This window comes from Lissotriton vulgaris, unplaced genomic scaffold (assembly GCF_964263255.1).
Source record: "Lissotriton vulgaris unplaced genomic scaffold, aLisVul1.2 SCAFFOLD_3467, whole genome shotgun sequence".
Lineage (NCBI taxonomy): Eukaryota > Metazoa > Chordata > Amphibia > Caudata > Salamandridae > Lissotriton > Lissotriton vulgaris.
Window position 1 is genome coordinate 215,192 of NW_028245642.1, and position 14,311 is coordinate 229,502.

At 47.9% G+C, this 14,311-nt stretch overlaps 1 protein-coding gene across 1 annotated transcript in view; it reads right to left on the reverse strand.

Annotated features, from left to right (window-relative positions):
- The window catches only part of LOC147666329 (sortilin-related receptor-like), a gene marked incomplete at its 3' end in the record, with an annotated part of 215,830 nt that extends 209,242 nt beyond the window's left edge, over positions 1-6,588 (reverse strand). Inside the window, exon 1 of the mRNA XM_086949128.1 lies at positions 6,529-6,588. Within this exon, the coding sequence (XP_086805254.1) occupies positions 6,529-6,588 (60 nt within the window). The remainder of the gene's footprint in view (positions 1-6,528) is intronic.
- Between the last annotated feature and the right edge of the window lie 7,723 nt (positions 6,589-14,311).

A 14,311-nucleotide genomic window follows, 5' to 3' on the forward strand; every position in this document is an offset into this window, starting at 1 on the left:
GCCCCCTCGAGCCTCGCTGGGCTCGTAGATTCAAATGCCCCCTCGGAGCCTCCGTGGCTCTAAACAAAGGGATGCCCCCTCCGAGCCTATCTAGGCTCTCCAAACAACTATGGACGGGGACCTCTTGGGCTCGAACACAATGTCCCCCTAAGAGCCTCTCATGGGCTTGTGAGTCCAGGTAGGGTAGCCGGAGTCCCTCTCGGGGGACTCGGCAACACTGGGGGCCCCCCCGGGCCCCTTTGCACTCAGGCGCTCACTCCGGAGGGGGAGGGGCGGGCACCGGCAATGTGCCCCGACAGTCCCCTCCCCTTCGATGCACTCACTGGACAGCGGGGCTCTTCTGTGCTCGCGGTGGGGGCAGGCACCGGCAATGTGCCTCGCGCCCCCTCCGCTCTTCTCTGCACGCCGCTCCTCTTGTTGCAGGGCTCCCTCGGCACACGGGAGCCCTGTTCACCGGCAGCCATGCTTCACTCCTCTTTTCCCGGGGCTCCCTCCAGATCACAGGAGCCCCGGGCGGCCATTCTCGCTCTCCGCCTCTTCTCGACCAGGACACGAGCGATGGGCCAATCTCATTGCGGCTCTTGCGGCGAGCCCCCAGTGACGTCAGAGCCTCTGCGGGCCAGGCGGCCAATCTCAGCGCGACTCTCGGGGACAGGCCTCCTGCAACGGCCAATCAGAGCACGGCTCCTGTCGACGAGGGACCAATCAGGTCCCGGCCCCTTTGTTTTCCTCTCCTCGGCTCCTGGTCACTTTCAGGACCCCAGGCTGCGGCAGTGAGCACAAGGGGCACTGCCGGTGGGCACCGGCCCCCAATAAACATGAAAATAAAAGCGCTACTAAGCGCTTGGGCAAGATAAAGCGCTCCAAAGCGCTAAAGGGGCCAAAACACGCGCCCTCCAGCCCAGGATTAAAGATAAAGCGCTATCAGCGCTAGCAATCAATCTACAGCGCCCCCGGCGCTATAAGGACATCTAAAGTCCAGTAAAGTCTTCCAGGAGATGCAGCAAAGTCCTTAGCAGTCCTGGCAGAATAAAGATGGAGTAACACAGCTCCCAGCAGGGAAAGTCCATCAGGAGTCCAGGGGCTGGGCAGGGCTCAGGGAGGCTCAGGGATTCCCCTGAGCCCCAGCAGCAGCATGCCCCTGGCAGATTCAAGTTAGAAATAAGAACATTTTGGAAGGGGACACAGCCCCTTCTTATACAGTGAAAAGTCTTTGAAGTATTTGAAGTCTCAGTGTGAGAACCAGCTAGAACTGGTTATAGGGAAGTCCTGTCAGTATCAGGGACAGAGGTGACAGTCGCCCAGCAGGAGGTGGAGCCAGCTTTGTAGTCAGGCAGGCACAGCCCTTCACTATCAGGTGCCATCTCCTCCCACTTCCCTGGCAGCAGATGCTGCCTTTCATCCTTGGGCTGACTCAGACAACCTCCTGGGCTCACCAGCCCCTGTCACCCTCAAACCAGACAGTCAATCCACAAGCAGGCCCAGGCACTCCTGACCCAGGCTCACCAGCCAATCACACGCCAGACACAAATTACACAAATATGCCAACTTGCAAAAGTGGCACTTCTAGACTAGACACATTCATGCCGCATATACCATTTCGCAGCATTCAGTCTCACGAGTTCGCTCATACCAAACTCGCCCCTGCACTCCCCACACATCAGGAACTACCATGGGCATACATATTCCCCATTCATTCCTATGGGAAGGCAGGTCACTCACCACACATACACAGGAAGCTCAAGCACTTTACACTGTACCACAGTGAAAAAGTGCGCAGAGGCCTAAAATCACCACCACCAGGTTCCAGAAACAGGCTAGGAAAAAGCAAAAAGTCTCGGGGTGAACCTGCCCAAAGGGCCGGGTCCAACAGCTCCCCTCCTATAATGCAATTTGGAGTGGCCAGGGTGCTCCCGCCACCCAGTCCCTTTGTTTTTACCAAGGTGACTATCTTGTCCAGTCTACTACTGATTAATTTCATTTGGGTATTGATAACATTTTCAAAATGGGCCTGTAGGTCAGAAATAATTTGAGCTACCCACATGGGGGGGCTTGGGTATATGACTGATCCTCACCCTGAGACGAAGCTGTGGTACAAGGCTTTTTACTCGCAGCCACAAATGGTATGCCCCTCTTCTGCCTTGCTCTCTTGGAGCTCAACTTCTTATTCTTGCCCAATTGAGCGATACCTCCCCCTTATATGTCTCTTGAACTTTCGGGGTCCCCCCTGGGCGCAGGGGATGTCAGTTAACTCGGGGTCTGATAAAGTGTGTGTAGGAATTGCTGACTCTTCTACCTCACAGTCCACTTGTGACGCCGTTAAATCAATTTGTAGAGTTAGTGAAAGACGCCTCTCTGTGCGCTCAATTTCATCTGCCACTACCCCTATTGCTTTGCGCAGCATTCGGTCTATTGCTGTAGGTTTGTCAAGTGGGGGGGTAGGGGCAATTCCCTTTAGTTTGCCTGCCGAGTGGAGGCCAGGTGGGGTGCGTAAGGTGTGCCTGGCTGAGCTGGTTTGAACCGTGCTGGCCATTATATCATCGGTCTGTTAGTAGGTAAACTTACAGCAGTAACTACCACGTAAGCTTTGCTGGACACTGATGCAAAGTAGATGCCAGAGACCCCCTCCCAAGCTACTCAAACGCGCAAAATCTGCTTCTGCCCCTGGCCCAAACTCCCACACAAACTCAGATAGCCCCTTATTGCTGGCCCACAGAGTTGTCCCAATGTAGTCACACAGTTTGTTCCCTTTACGTTCCTGGAAGGGATCAACAGTACCTTTGTTTTTAACTGGAGTGTCAGGGGGGGTGGCCCAGCCCGGCCTCCTTTGGCCCCGGACGGCCACAGATGCTCCCGCCCTTGTCCCGGGCTTCTCCCGGCGCGATCCCGTGACGCGGGCCTCTCCTCGCTTTTTAGCGCCTCCGGGCGCGGTGTAGGCGGTGGCGGCTTCCGCCGCAAAGGCTCCTGGCAGTAGTAGTCCCCTCGCTCCTCGCTGCACTGGTGGAAAGGTGCAGCAGCGGGAGGGAGACCAGCAGCGGGACAGCGGGGCACAGAACTCACTCCGCAGTTCAGGTATGCCCCCAGATTGAATTCACAGAGCCCCGCTCCACCGAGGCTCTCCTCGCTTTTTGCGCCTCCGGGCGCGGTGTAGGCGGTGGCAGCTTCCGCCGCAAAGGCTCCTGGCAGTAGTAGTCCCCTCGCTGCGCTGGTGGAGAAGTGCAGCAGCGGGAGGGAGACCAGCAGCGGGACACAGACAACCACTCCACAGTTCAGGTATGCCCCCAGATTGAATTCACAGAGCCCCGCTCCACAAATTGTAAGTACCGAGTTTCTATTCTTCCTTGTGATACATTAAGATGTCCATTTACAATAACTTAACAAGCATTGGCAAGGCAACAGGTCTCACCTTTGGAGTCTAATGGCTTTGCCAATTGCTTTTAGTAGTGCTGCACAGCCTCAAGACGCTGTGCAGCAGTCAACATAAAACATTAAAACAAGCATTGGCAAAGCTAATAGATTTAATCTATACAAGATCTACTGGGGTTGTCCATGTTTTTTAAAGATGGTCCACAGCAGTGCGGGCTGCTGTGCAACATGGCATAAAGTAAATATAAACAAGGTACCATGTCGGGACCAGCACTGACCAGGTCATAGCGCTTTTTTGTTTACTTAAGGCCATGTTGCACAGTAGCCCATGCTGCTGTGTGACATCTATGAAAAAAAAAACACTAACAAGCCAAATTGGTCTGTTTGAGCTATTTGGCTTTGCTATCGTTTTTTTTCAAGATGTTGCAAAATATCACAGGCTGCTCGTCTACATGGCTTGAAGTAAATAAAAAAGCGCCACTGCATGGGTATGCGTTGACTGTGCTAGAACGCTTCGTTTTTATTTACGTTAAGCCATGTTGCACACCAGCCCGTTCTTCTGTGCAATATGTCATAAAACAGCATGGGGGTTGGTGGTGGCAAGAAACAAGATGGAGAACGGTGGGGAACAAAGAATGTGTAGCAGGAGAAGGCCAGTGGGGTGGGTTAAAGAGAACAACAGCGGGGAGCAGGTTTTAAAAAGAATGGACAGCGGGTTAAAAAGATCAGACAGCGGGAGGGCACAGTTAAGGATTCACAGGTCGAGGAGGGTGACACCGCAGAGGAGGAAGGTGGTGAATTAACCTGCGGCCATTGGAAGGACACTGGCCACAGGAAGCTGTACTTGGTCCATGCTCTACAGCGGGGACAAAGACACACAGCACAGGAGGAAGAACTGACCAATAGGAACCAAGAAAATGAGAGTGACTGGTGAGCCAACCAATGGTACGTAAAGGTTAGTAATGGGTGGGCTCTAAACCCCTTCTCAGGCTTTTTTCTTTACAACCGATTTTGCAAGTGCTACGCAGGTCAAACCTGAAATGGCTACCCATTTTATGAATCTCAGCAAAATCAATTTTGAGACTTGGGTGCCGAGTTTCAGACTAGTCCTGCAGATCACTGCAGAAGGCACACTATTCCTACTTTACTCCAGTCTAATTTCACATAAAGGTCATATGAATTAAGTACAATGATGCACTGCATGTTCGTCATGTAGCACAACCTCATAGTGCAGCATTTGTCTATCACTTTTTGCTTCACTTATTTTTATATAGCACCACGTCAGCACTGGTCTCACAGTGGGAAGAAAATAAAACTGATCCATTACAAAGATAAAGGTTAAAGTTGCATGCTTAGGGTTTTGCTTACTTTTCCAGTTTCAGGTTGTTTCTGCTATTTAACAAATGTTGACTGTCGCTTCGGGTAGAGCCTCGCTTCCTGGGTCTCTTGCTTTAGTGGGAGAGTGGCAGACACCTACCGAGAAGGTTGTGGGTGGGATGGGGGTGGCATCACCCAGTAGGTTGTGGTTGGGCAGGGGGTGGTATCGGTTTCTGCCCCTGACTTTAAAAGCTCAGGTTGCTGCTACTCATCATTCCAGTGGAGTGATGGGGCAGAGAGCGCAGCCCACAGGCCCATTTGAAGAATCAAACAAGCACTGGCTAAGCCAATACGTTTTACCTATACATTGGTTTTGTCAATGCTTATTAGACATATTACAATGCAACAGAAGCTGTTGTGCAACTCAACTTAACGCATACAAAAAAGCACTACGATGCGATCGCATTATATCACTTTTCATTTAGTTAAAGCTAGGTTGCACAGCAATCAATACTGCTGTGCTGCATGTGTAATAACGTGCTACGCAAACAAATGATGGACGGAATGCTGAATAAATCATACATTCACCCCCAGTAAAGAGATCTGGGTTAAATCCATTGTTCTTTTGCTCACCATGCCACCCCAGTTTAGACCCAGCCATGTGCAAATCAGTCCTGGCCCTGTGCCTCATGGGAACAGTCCAGACCAAACTGCCAAGTCAGGTCCTCCCTGGACCGGAAACAAGCATTCTGAGGCTTGTTTCTGGGTATTACATTTCATCAGCCAGGCTAGCTTGAATCCAGTGGCACAGTGAGCAAGGGACCCACGTCTGGGCATACCCATCCCACTTAGGGTGAAAAGTGCCACATAAACAAATGATGAACGGAATGCTGAATAAATCATACATTCACCCAAGTCAAGAGATCTGGGTTAAATCCATTGTTCTTTTGCTCACCATGCCACCCCAGTTTAGACCCAACCATATGCAAATCAGTCTTGACCCTCTGCCTCATTGAAACAGTCCAGATCAAACTGCCAAGGCAGGTCCTCCCTGCCCAGACGTGGATCCCTTGCTCACTTCGCCACTGGATTCAAGCTAGCCTGGCTGAGGAGGGGTGTTACCCTGAAACCGGTCCCAGGATGCTTGTTTCCGGTCCAGGGAAAACATGGCTTGGCAGTTCAGGCTGGACTGTTCCCATGAGGCACAGGGCCAAGTCTGATTTGCATATAGCTGTGTCTGAACTGGGGTGACGAAGTGAGCTAAAGAACGATGATGGATTCAACCCAGATCTGTGACTGGGGGTGAGTCTCTGAAAAGCTTCAGCGCTGCGTCTATAATCTCCTTTTGTTTGCATGTGTAGAAACAGCAGGTTGGGCAGGCAACAAGGATAAGAGTGGAAGAAAACAGCACAGGGAGTGCAGGTGGGAGAAACAAGAATGCTGCAAGGGCGTATGGGAGGCAGAAGAGCAGGGGATTGGGAGACAGTACAGTGCCATGCACTCATACAGTGCATGGCCAAAAGTAAAACTAAAAATGTTTTTTAAAAGTACCTGCAGTAGCCTACAGCCAGTGGGAGGATACTAGCCACAGACAGGAAGCTCTGCTAAATGCATGCTTCATGGCAGGGACAGAAGACTGGGGGAGAATGCAGGAGGAGGTGAGCAGGAAGCAGGAGGTATGACCAGTAACTAACAAGTAAACCAGAGTGATGTTGAACCCAGCCAATGGTAACATTTGTAATCAATTGATGGGCTCTAACCCGTTATTTATTTTCTTCCATGGATGGAAAAACACAAAGAGACATATTAATTGGCTTTCAGACTTTCAATCAATTGGTCTCTCACCCTACACCAGTCAGCAAACATTAATATGGCATACACATCTTCCAAGGCCAGGTCTGCCATGATATATCTAAAACAAAATGAAAGTCCTTTCTACAACCTTCAGTCTTAACACTGGTTCTTCATTCTTGTGTCGTGTCTCGTAGTGTCTATGGCATCTCAGCTCTTATCGGAATACAAGAATCCACTATTTGACCACTATATCAGTTTTTCACATGGCAGCTAGACTGTACTCTAATATAAAGGAATATGATCATACCACCTCGGTTTTAAGAGAACTACATTGGCTTCACTTAGAAGCAAGAAATGTAAAGCAGCTTGCATTATTTACAAATTTGAATATAAAAAACACCCAAAATAACTGTGCAACTCATTAAACATTTCTGGCAGGACAAAGGGTTGAGAAGCGAAGGCATTTTTCAGCCGGAAACCAATAAGTTCTGACAGTAATGGGCGGCAAATCAGTCTCTTTCGCGCAGCCCCATACACCTGGAATTCATGGTCAGAATAAAATCAGATGCACCAGGACCTTTCTATCATTTGAAGAAGAGGGGAGAGTAAAGTATCGCCGCCACCGCCGAGAATCATTTACGGGCACAGAAAGCATCAGACGTTCCAGCCGCCACCGCCAAGAGTCACGAAGGCATCTGACTCCGCGCCGCTGCTCCGGGGGACTACAGCACCCGGCAGACGTCGCGGCGGCGCGTGCAAGGTGACGTCAGACGCGCCAGAGAGCGCCACCAGGCCCAATAAAGACAGGAGAATCCCGGCAGAGCGGGGGAGAGTAAAGTATCGCCGCCACCGCCAAGATTCATTTACGGGCACAGAAAGCATCAGACGTTCCAGCCGCCACCGCCAAGAGTCACGAAGGCATCTGACTCCGCGCCGCCGCTCCGGGGGACTACAGCACCCGGCAGGCCTCGCGGCGGCGCGTGCAAGGTGACGTCAGATGCGCCAGAGAGCGCCACCAGGCCCAATAAAGACAGGAGACTCCCGGCAGAGCGGGGGGAGAGTAAAGTATCGCCGCCACCGCCGAGAGTCATTTACGGGCACAGAAAGCATCAGACGTTCCAGCCGCCACCGCCAAGAGTCACGAAGGCATCCGACTCCGCGCCGCCGCTCCGGGGGACTACAGCACCCGGCAGGCCTCGCGGCGGCGCGTGCAAGGTGACGTCAGATGCGCCAGAGAGCGCCACCAGGCCCAATAAAGACAGGAGAATCCCGGCAGAGCGGGGGAGAGTAAAGTATCGCCGCCACCGCCGAGAGTCATTTACGGGCACAGAAAGCATCAGACGTTCCAGCCGCCACCGCCAAGATTCACGAAGGCATCTGACTCCGCGCCGCCGCTCCGGGGGACTACAGCACCCGGCAGGCCTCGCGGCGGCGCGTGCAAGGTGACGTCAGACGCGCCAGAGAGCGCCACCAGGCCCAATAAAGACAGGAGAATCCCGGCAGAGCGGGGGAGAGTAAAGTATCGCCGCCACCGCCGAGAGTCATTTACGGGCACAGAAAGCATCAGACGTTCCAGCCGCCACCGCCAAGAGTCACGAAGGCATCTGACTCCGTGCCGCCGCTCCGGGGGACTACAGCACCCGGCAGGCCTCGCGGCGGCGCGTGCAAGGTGACGTCAGACGCGCCAGAGAGCGCCACCAGGCCCAATAAAGACAGGAGAATCCCCGCATCGCGGGACGCCCGGGGCTAAGCCCGGGCAAAGGGCGGGCCCTCTGTGGCCCTCAGAGGCCAGAGGAGCCTGGACTGGGCCAGAAATCCTGCCTGACTGTTATCAGCTTATGGACAGTGGGACATTAGAACTGTAAGTTGGCTAACCATTCATGTTACCTACTACCGTGTGCCATTAGCGTACTGACATTTCGAGACTAGCAGTTTTTGCCAACACTTCCTTCTGCTCTGTTGTTGGGTATTTATAGGGTCTGTCATGAATTGTCCAGAGACCAGAAGCATGGCAGCTGCAGGAGTAAAGAAGCTGACTGGCACCCTCGATGACTTTATCGTCTGCACCCATGCGTTAATTGATGAAGGGATTATACTCATGGACAGAAGGGTGTCTCAAGATTTAGGCATGGCTAGGCGTTCCTCTCTAGGTCCCATTGCTCAAGCTTGTACCCCTAATACTGTATCTGCCCCGAACACTCTTGCAATGATACACAAGGACGGGGGCCATAATGCTCTAGGTTCTCAGGAAGGCCTGGAGGCAACCCCTAATCTCTCCCTGCTAGTGGATAGTGGCCCAGTTGAAAATGAGACTGAAAACCTATCTATAGCTAGCGCTTTAAATCAAAGGGGTATGAAAGAGGGGGCAATTCCTAAACAAAAGACAAATAAACAAAAGACCACTAAATCTACCATCCGCAAAGGGAAAAAAGCTCATATTAGCAAAAATCAAGATCCAACAAATTTAGATCCGGCGCCCTTGAATGTGAGCAGCAATCTTGTTGCTCATACTAGTGACATTAGGGGAGGGCACCAGGCAAATGTCGGCCTACCCTTAAGTCTCCCAGACGAAACTGTTTTAGATAGCAGCTTGGAGGAAATATTGGAATTAAGTGGCGAAGTAAACAACCAAGTTAGAGGTAGCGAGGACAGTAGTAGCCTGAGCATGGTTAAAAATAACATCTTTGGAATGCTAAAAATTCTTCTTGAACCCATTGAGGTTAGGTTACGCTGTCTAGAAACAATACTGAAAAATATCCATAAAGATATAAGTGCCCCTAGCTTTAACTTGAATAATAAAGTTCCACATGTAAAAACTATAACAAATAAGCCACCTGTAGCTGTTAAAAGTGTTCCTACCACTAACCAATTGCCAAAAACTATACCAACACTTAAAACTCCCGTCCCAACTGATAAAGAAGTGTCAGTCCCACAAACTCCTAAACCACCACAGGACAAAGTTAACCCAGATAAAAGGGAGGTGCGCAGAAGTATACACTTACCCCCAAAAGCCGCACCGTATGTTGTGGTCCTTACTGGAGTCCCTCAACTAGATGCAAAATCAAATTAAAATAATGGGGGACTTGTAAATAAAATTATTCACTGGCTGAATGATAACTACCCTCTCCCGCCATCTATCAGAAGTAATATTCTGATGGTTGAAAGGGCTCCATGGATTGGGTATAATAAAAAAAGGGTACAGGGCGACTGTGTGGTGATAACATTTGAGAACCCACGCACTGCCGAATATATTACAACAAGACCCCCAAGAAACCATGGTCTGTCCATTGTGGCCAGGGCATTATCCTATTTTTACCCTGAGGGAGAACACCCGGATAACAGGTGGAGTTGGACTAGGGACAATCGACATCAAGGAGGTAATAATGGTCAGGTCTTTGATAGCAACCATTATAACACACAATGGGGAGGGAGGAACGATGATGGTTGGAATGTAGTGAAATATAGAGGGAGGCCTCCTTACTTTCATCCACAAAATTATGATCCAGGATGGTTTGGCAATCTGCAATTTCCTCCGATCTTTCCGTGTTATAAATGGTTTGATTGTTTGGAAGCGGTGGATTGACTCCCCAAGACAAAAGAAGAGGTTTTTAAGACAACTAAACCTGTAGACTTGGGGTTGATAAACCTTTTGGGGTGTGAGGAGACACATGAAATTCAAGTGGTGGACGAGATTACTCAAGGGAGCCGGGGTAGACAAGTTGGGGTCATTGCAGAAGCTCTACCCATAGAAGAATATTGCAAGGTGGTCTTTTGGAATGTGGCAGGTTTAAAACAAAAAATGTCCAATCCATCTTGGGATGATGTTATTACTGACGTGAGCATATTAGCTTTACAAGAAACTTGGGCCACCGCACCGATACATCTAAATGGCTATAAAACTTATTTTACCCCTGCGGTGGGGGGTGCACACGGAAGACCCAAGGGAGGATTGTCTGTGTGTATATATCTAACCTGCTAGTTTATGATAAGATCTCCTTTTCCCCTGGATCCAGTTACTACCAGAAAGTAGCGATAGGGATGTATGACGTTACAACGCATACTTTTACTCCGCATACCATTACAACGCGGTATTCACAACGCATACCATTACAACGCATAGCGCTTTGGGGTGCTGGATAGTGGTAAGTATAATTTACTATTCTAACTCCAGTCCCCGTGGACCCTAGGGAAGGTGTTGGATAGTAAATTAAACTTACCTCTTATCCTAGAGCGCCCCCCAGCGCAATGCGTTGTAATGGTATGCGTTGTAATGCCTGCGTTGTAGTGGTAGTGCGTTGTAAAAAATGCGTTGTAACAGGTGCATACCAGCGATAGATACAAGGAAGGGTCCAAAGATTGTTCTTTTTAATTTCTATAATAACTGTTTAAGCAGCATGATTAAGGATGTACTTGTCACTTTAACTGCAGACATACAGCACGAATTTGATATAAAAAAAAGGGGTGAAGTTATGGTACTATGGGGGGGTGATTTTAATTGTACTCTGTACAAAAAGGGTCAGAAGGGTATCTGCGGCCTGATGTTGGAACAGGATATTAACTTGACGCATTTTGAACATACCCTACTAGGTGACTCATTAAATGAGATGATTTTTAATTTTGATTTTGGGTTTACAAATGAGTTAGCCCACCACACAATGCCATTCGTTCCAACCTTTGTGGGGCGGGGGGCCTCGTCTACTATTGATTTCAGTTTGTGTACATATAGCTCTGCGGGTAGATTGATTAGCTCTAGTATAATGGACCTACCATTGAGTGACCACTACCCACAGGTAGTAAAAATGGAGAATCTATTTGCTGCACCTGATCACATGGAAGGCTCCAAGCATATGGTGCAGGATGTGAAGCTAGGTACCCAAAACGGTTATACTCTTAAATGGAGTAGAGTGGTCCCGGAGGACTTTTTGTCCAAACTACTGAATAAGTGTATGAGTAGCTTTTTTGACCTGTTTGAATGAACACGCTAAGAGTTATGAAATCTTAACCCATTTTAATATCATTTCCACCACAATCAAAGAGGCGTTGTGGGTTGCAAGGAAAAACTCCCTAAAGTCTAATAGGAAATGGTTTGATAAGAAGTGCACTAAAGCCCTAACAAAGCTTAGACATGCAATTCATAAAAGACCACGGAACGTAACCCTAATTAGAGAATTGAGGAGGGACTATAACATAGTACTGAAGGACAGGAAGATCTCGATAAAAAGGGAGGCATGGGACGATTTATGTGGGGCGTCACAATCAAAGGATCCGGCTGCTTTTTGGAGGGTTATAAACACCCCCCTCCTATATGAAAAAAAGGCACGCATGGAAATCGCCGTCTCAGAAGATGAGTGGGTGGCTCACTTTTCCTCCCTTTATAGGGCTGTGGAACCAGTCCTTGATACAGGCCAGGACCCTACGATGTTAAATTTAGACTCAACTAAAGTTTTGGTTGTAACTCTTCCCGAAGTTCTTGCGAGTTTGAAGGCAACTAAGGGGGGTAAGGCGGCTGGACCAGATGGTATACCAGCCGACCTTTATAAGGCCAACACTGAATTATGGGGGCCACTGCTAGTCCAGCTTTTTAATGTTGCTTTGGCAAAAGGTCTAATCCCTACCTGGTTTACATCGATTATAGTCCCAATCTTCAAGAAAGGTGACAGGCAGAATTGCACGTGCTACAGGCCAATTTCTTTATTGGACTCTTCCATAAAAATTCTGGGGAGAGTGGTTTTAGCTAAGTTGCAAAGCTGGGCAGAAGAAAATGGGGTGTTAAGTGATTTTCAATTTGGGTTCCAAAGGGGTTTAGGGACTATAGAGCAAGGATTGAATCTGTTTATCCTGCAACAGCAGTATATAAGGGTTAAAAAACAACGTCTATACCTCCCTTTTGTTGACTTATCGTCAGCTTTTGATTGTGTGTCACACAATAAACTGTGGGCAATTATGACCGATTTGGGGGTAGACAATGCCATTATATGCTTCTTGAGAGATCTATATTCCGGGGCCACCGCAACCGTCCGGTATGGGAAAGACGGAGAATGCAGTAGACAATTTGGGATTGGTCGGGGTGTACGCCAAGGGTGCGTTTTAGCCCCCTTTCTATTTTTGTTATACATAAATGGTTTGGAGAATCGCCTCGTGCAGGAGGGTAGGGACATGCCTATGGTAGGCGGGAGGCCTGTCCCTGCCCTGATGTACGCCGACGATGCTGTTTTGATGGCACGCACCCCAATGGTACTACAAACCTTGGTCACATCTTTTAATAGTTTCATGCTTGGCTTAGACTTGAAAATGAACTGCTCCAAAACCCTGTCTATGTATTGTGGGTCAAGAACAAGCAGGCATTTGAAGCCAATTTTTATAAATTCCAATCCCTTAGAAAAGACCTCCACCTTCCCATATCTGGGAATTTTGTTTCATGAAAGTGGCTCATGGACTACTGCAATTAATGCTAGATCTCTGTTATTTTCCAAAACTATCATGTCCTTACAATGTTTTATGAAAAAATTAGGACAAAAACCCATAAAGGAAATTTTAACTATTTATAATGCGACTTGTTTAGCTGTAGCTACTTATGGATCAGGTTTGTGGGGTTACTCAAATATTAGTTCAATTCAAACTATGGAAAATAAGTTTCTACGCCACATCTTGTCCGTCCCTGAAAGTACTGCGACCATGATATGTCACGCTGAATTGAGAATATTTTATGTTACTGACACGATTAAGATTCAGACAATCCTTCTTTAGCACAGGGTTTGGACAAACGATGAATGTGTGGTTAACCGGGCCATTTTAAAGGACATTTTAGCATTGGACAACATCAATGATTTTAAATGGATAAGCTACGTCAGAAATTTTCTCGAAGAATTAAGTTGTGCCCAATACTTTGAGGATCCGTTATCAATGGCATACATATCAAGAAGAGATCTGAAAAATGTGTGTATTGCCCATCACAGGGACAAAAGATACTTAGAGGAGGCGAGAAAAAAGACTGTTTCTGTCCATCAGGATATTTTATGTGGAGAGAAACTACAGCCATATTTATCATTGTATATGTCCAATCATGTACGTTTCCTTTTAACCCGGTTTAGATTTAACATTGTTTTTAGGTTATTATCTTTTCCTGTGATGAATTGTTGGTCGAAAGACTTATGTCTTTGTCCATGTGATGATGTGTCCCCACAATCTGATATACATATTTTATTCTTTTGCAAATTTTATATTTTTTTCCGAAAGAAACTTATCATCCCTATTCTTAAAGATTTAAATGTATATAGGTGTCGCTTAGCGTTTTTAGAGTGTCAGAAAATGGAAACTGTTTTTATGGTAGCCTCACTTGCTGAATTTTTTAAATCAGTTTTTAAGTGTCGTAAATCGATTCAAATGAATTAATTCTCTACGTTGTACATATGTATTTCATTTTGGTGTTTTTCTTTTTTGTGTGTTTTTAAATAATGACTACTTGACCCCTTTGTAAATTGTACCTTTTTCATGTTGCTTTTATGGTTATTCTTTGCTTTTTAACCGAATAAAGTATTTGAATCTGAAAAAAAAATCATTTGAAGAAGAAAAAGGAGAGCTTCCAGGCCTCTTTTTCGGTTTCATTTCAACGGTTAGTCTCGCACCTTTAACACTCCTCGGACTCATTAGCCAGCTGCGCCAGCTTTAATCTGGTCTTATAAATTGAGCGTCTTAACTGTTGCCCACTAACATTTTTAAATGATGACCTGCTTTTGGGCTCCATGAAAGGGTTAGAAGGGTCTCTGCCTTCTTGTCCTGTAATTCAGTCTGTTACAGATTTACATTTCTTTTTCCGGTATAGTCACCCACTATT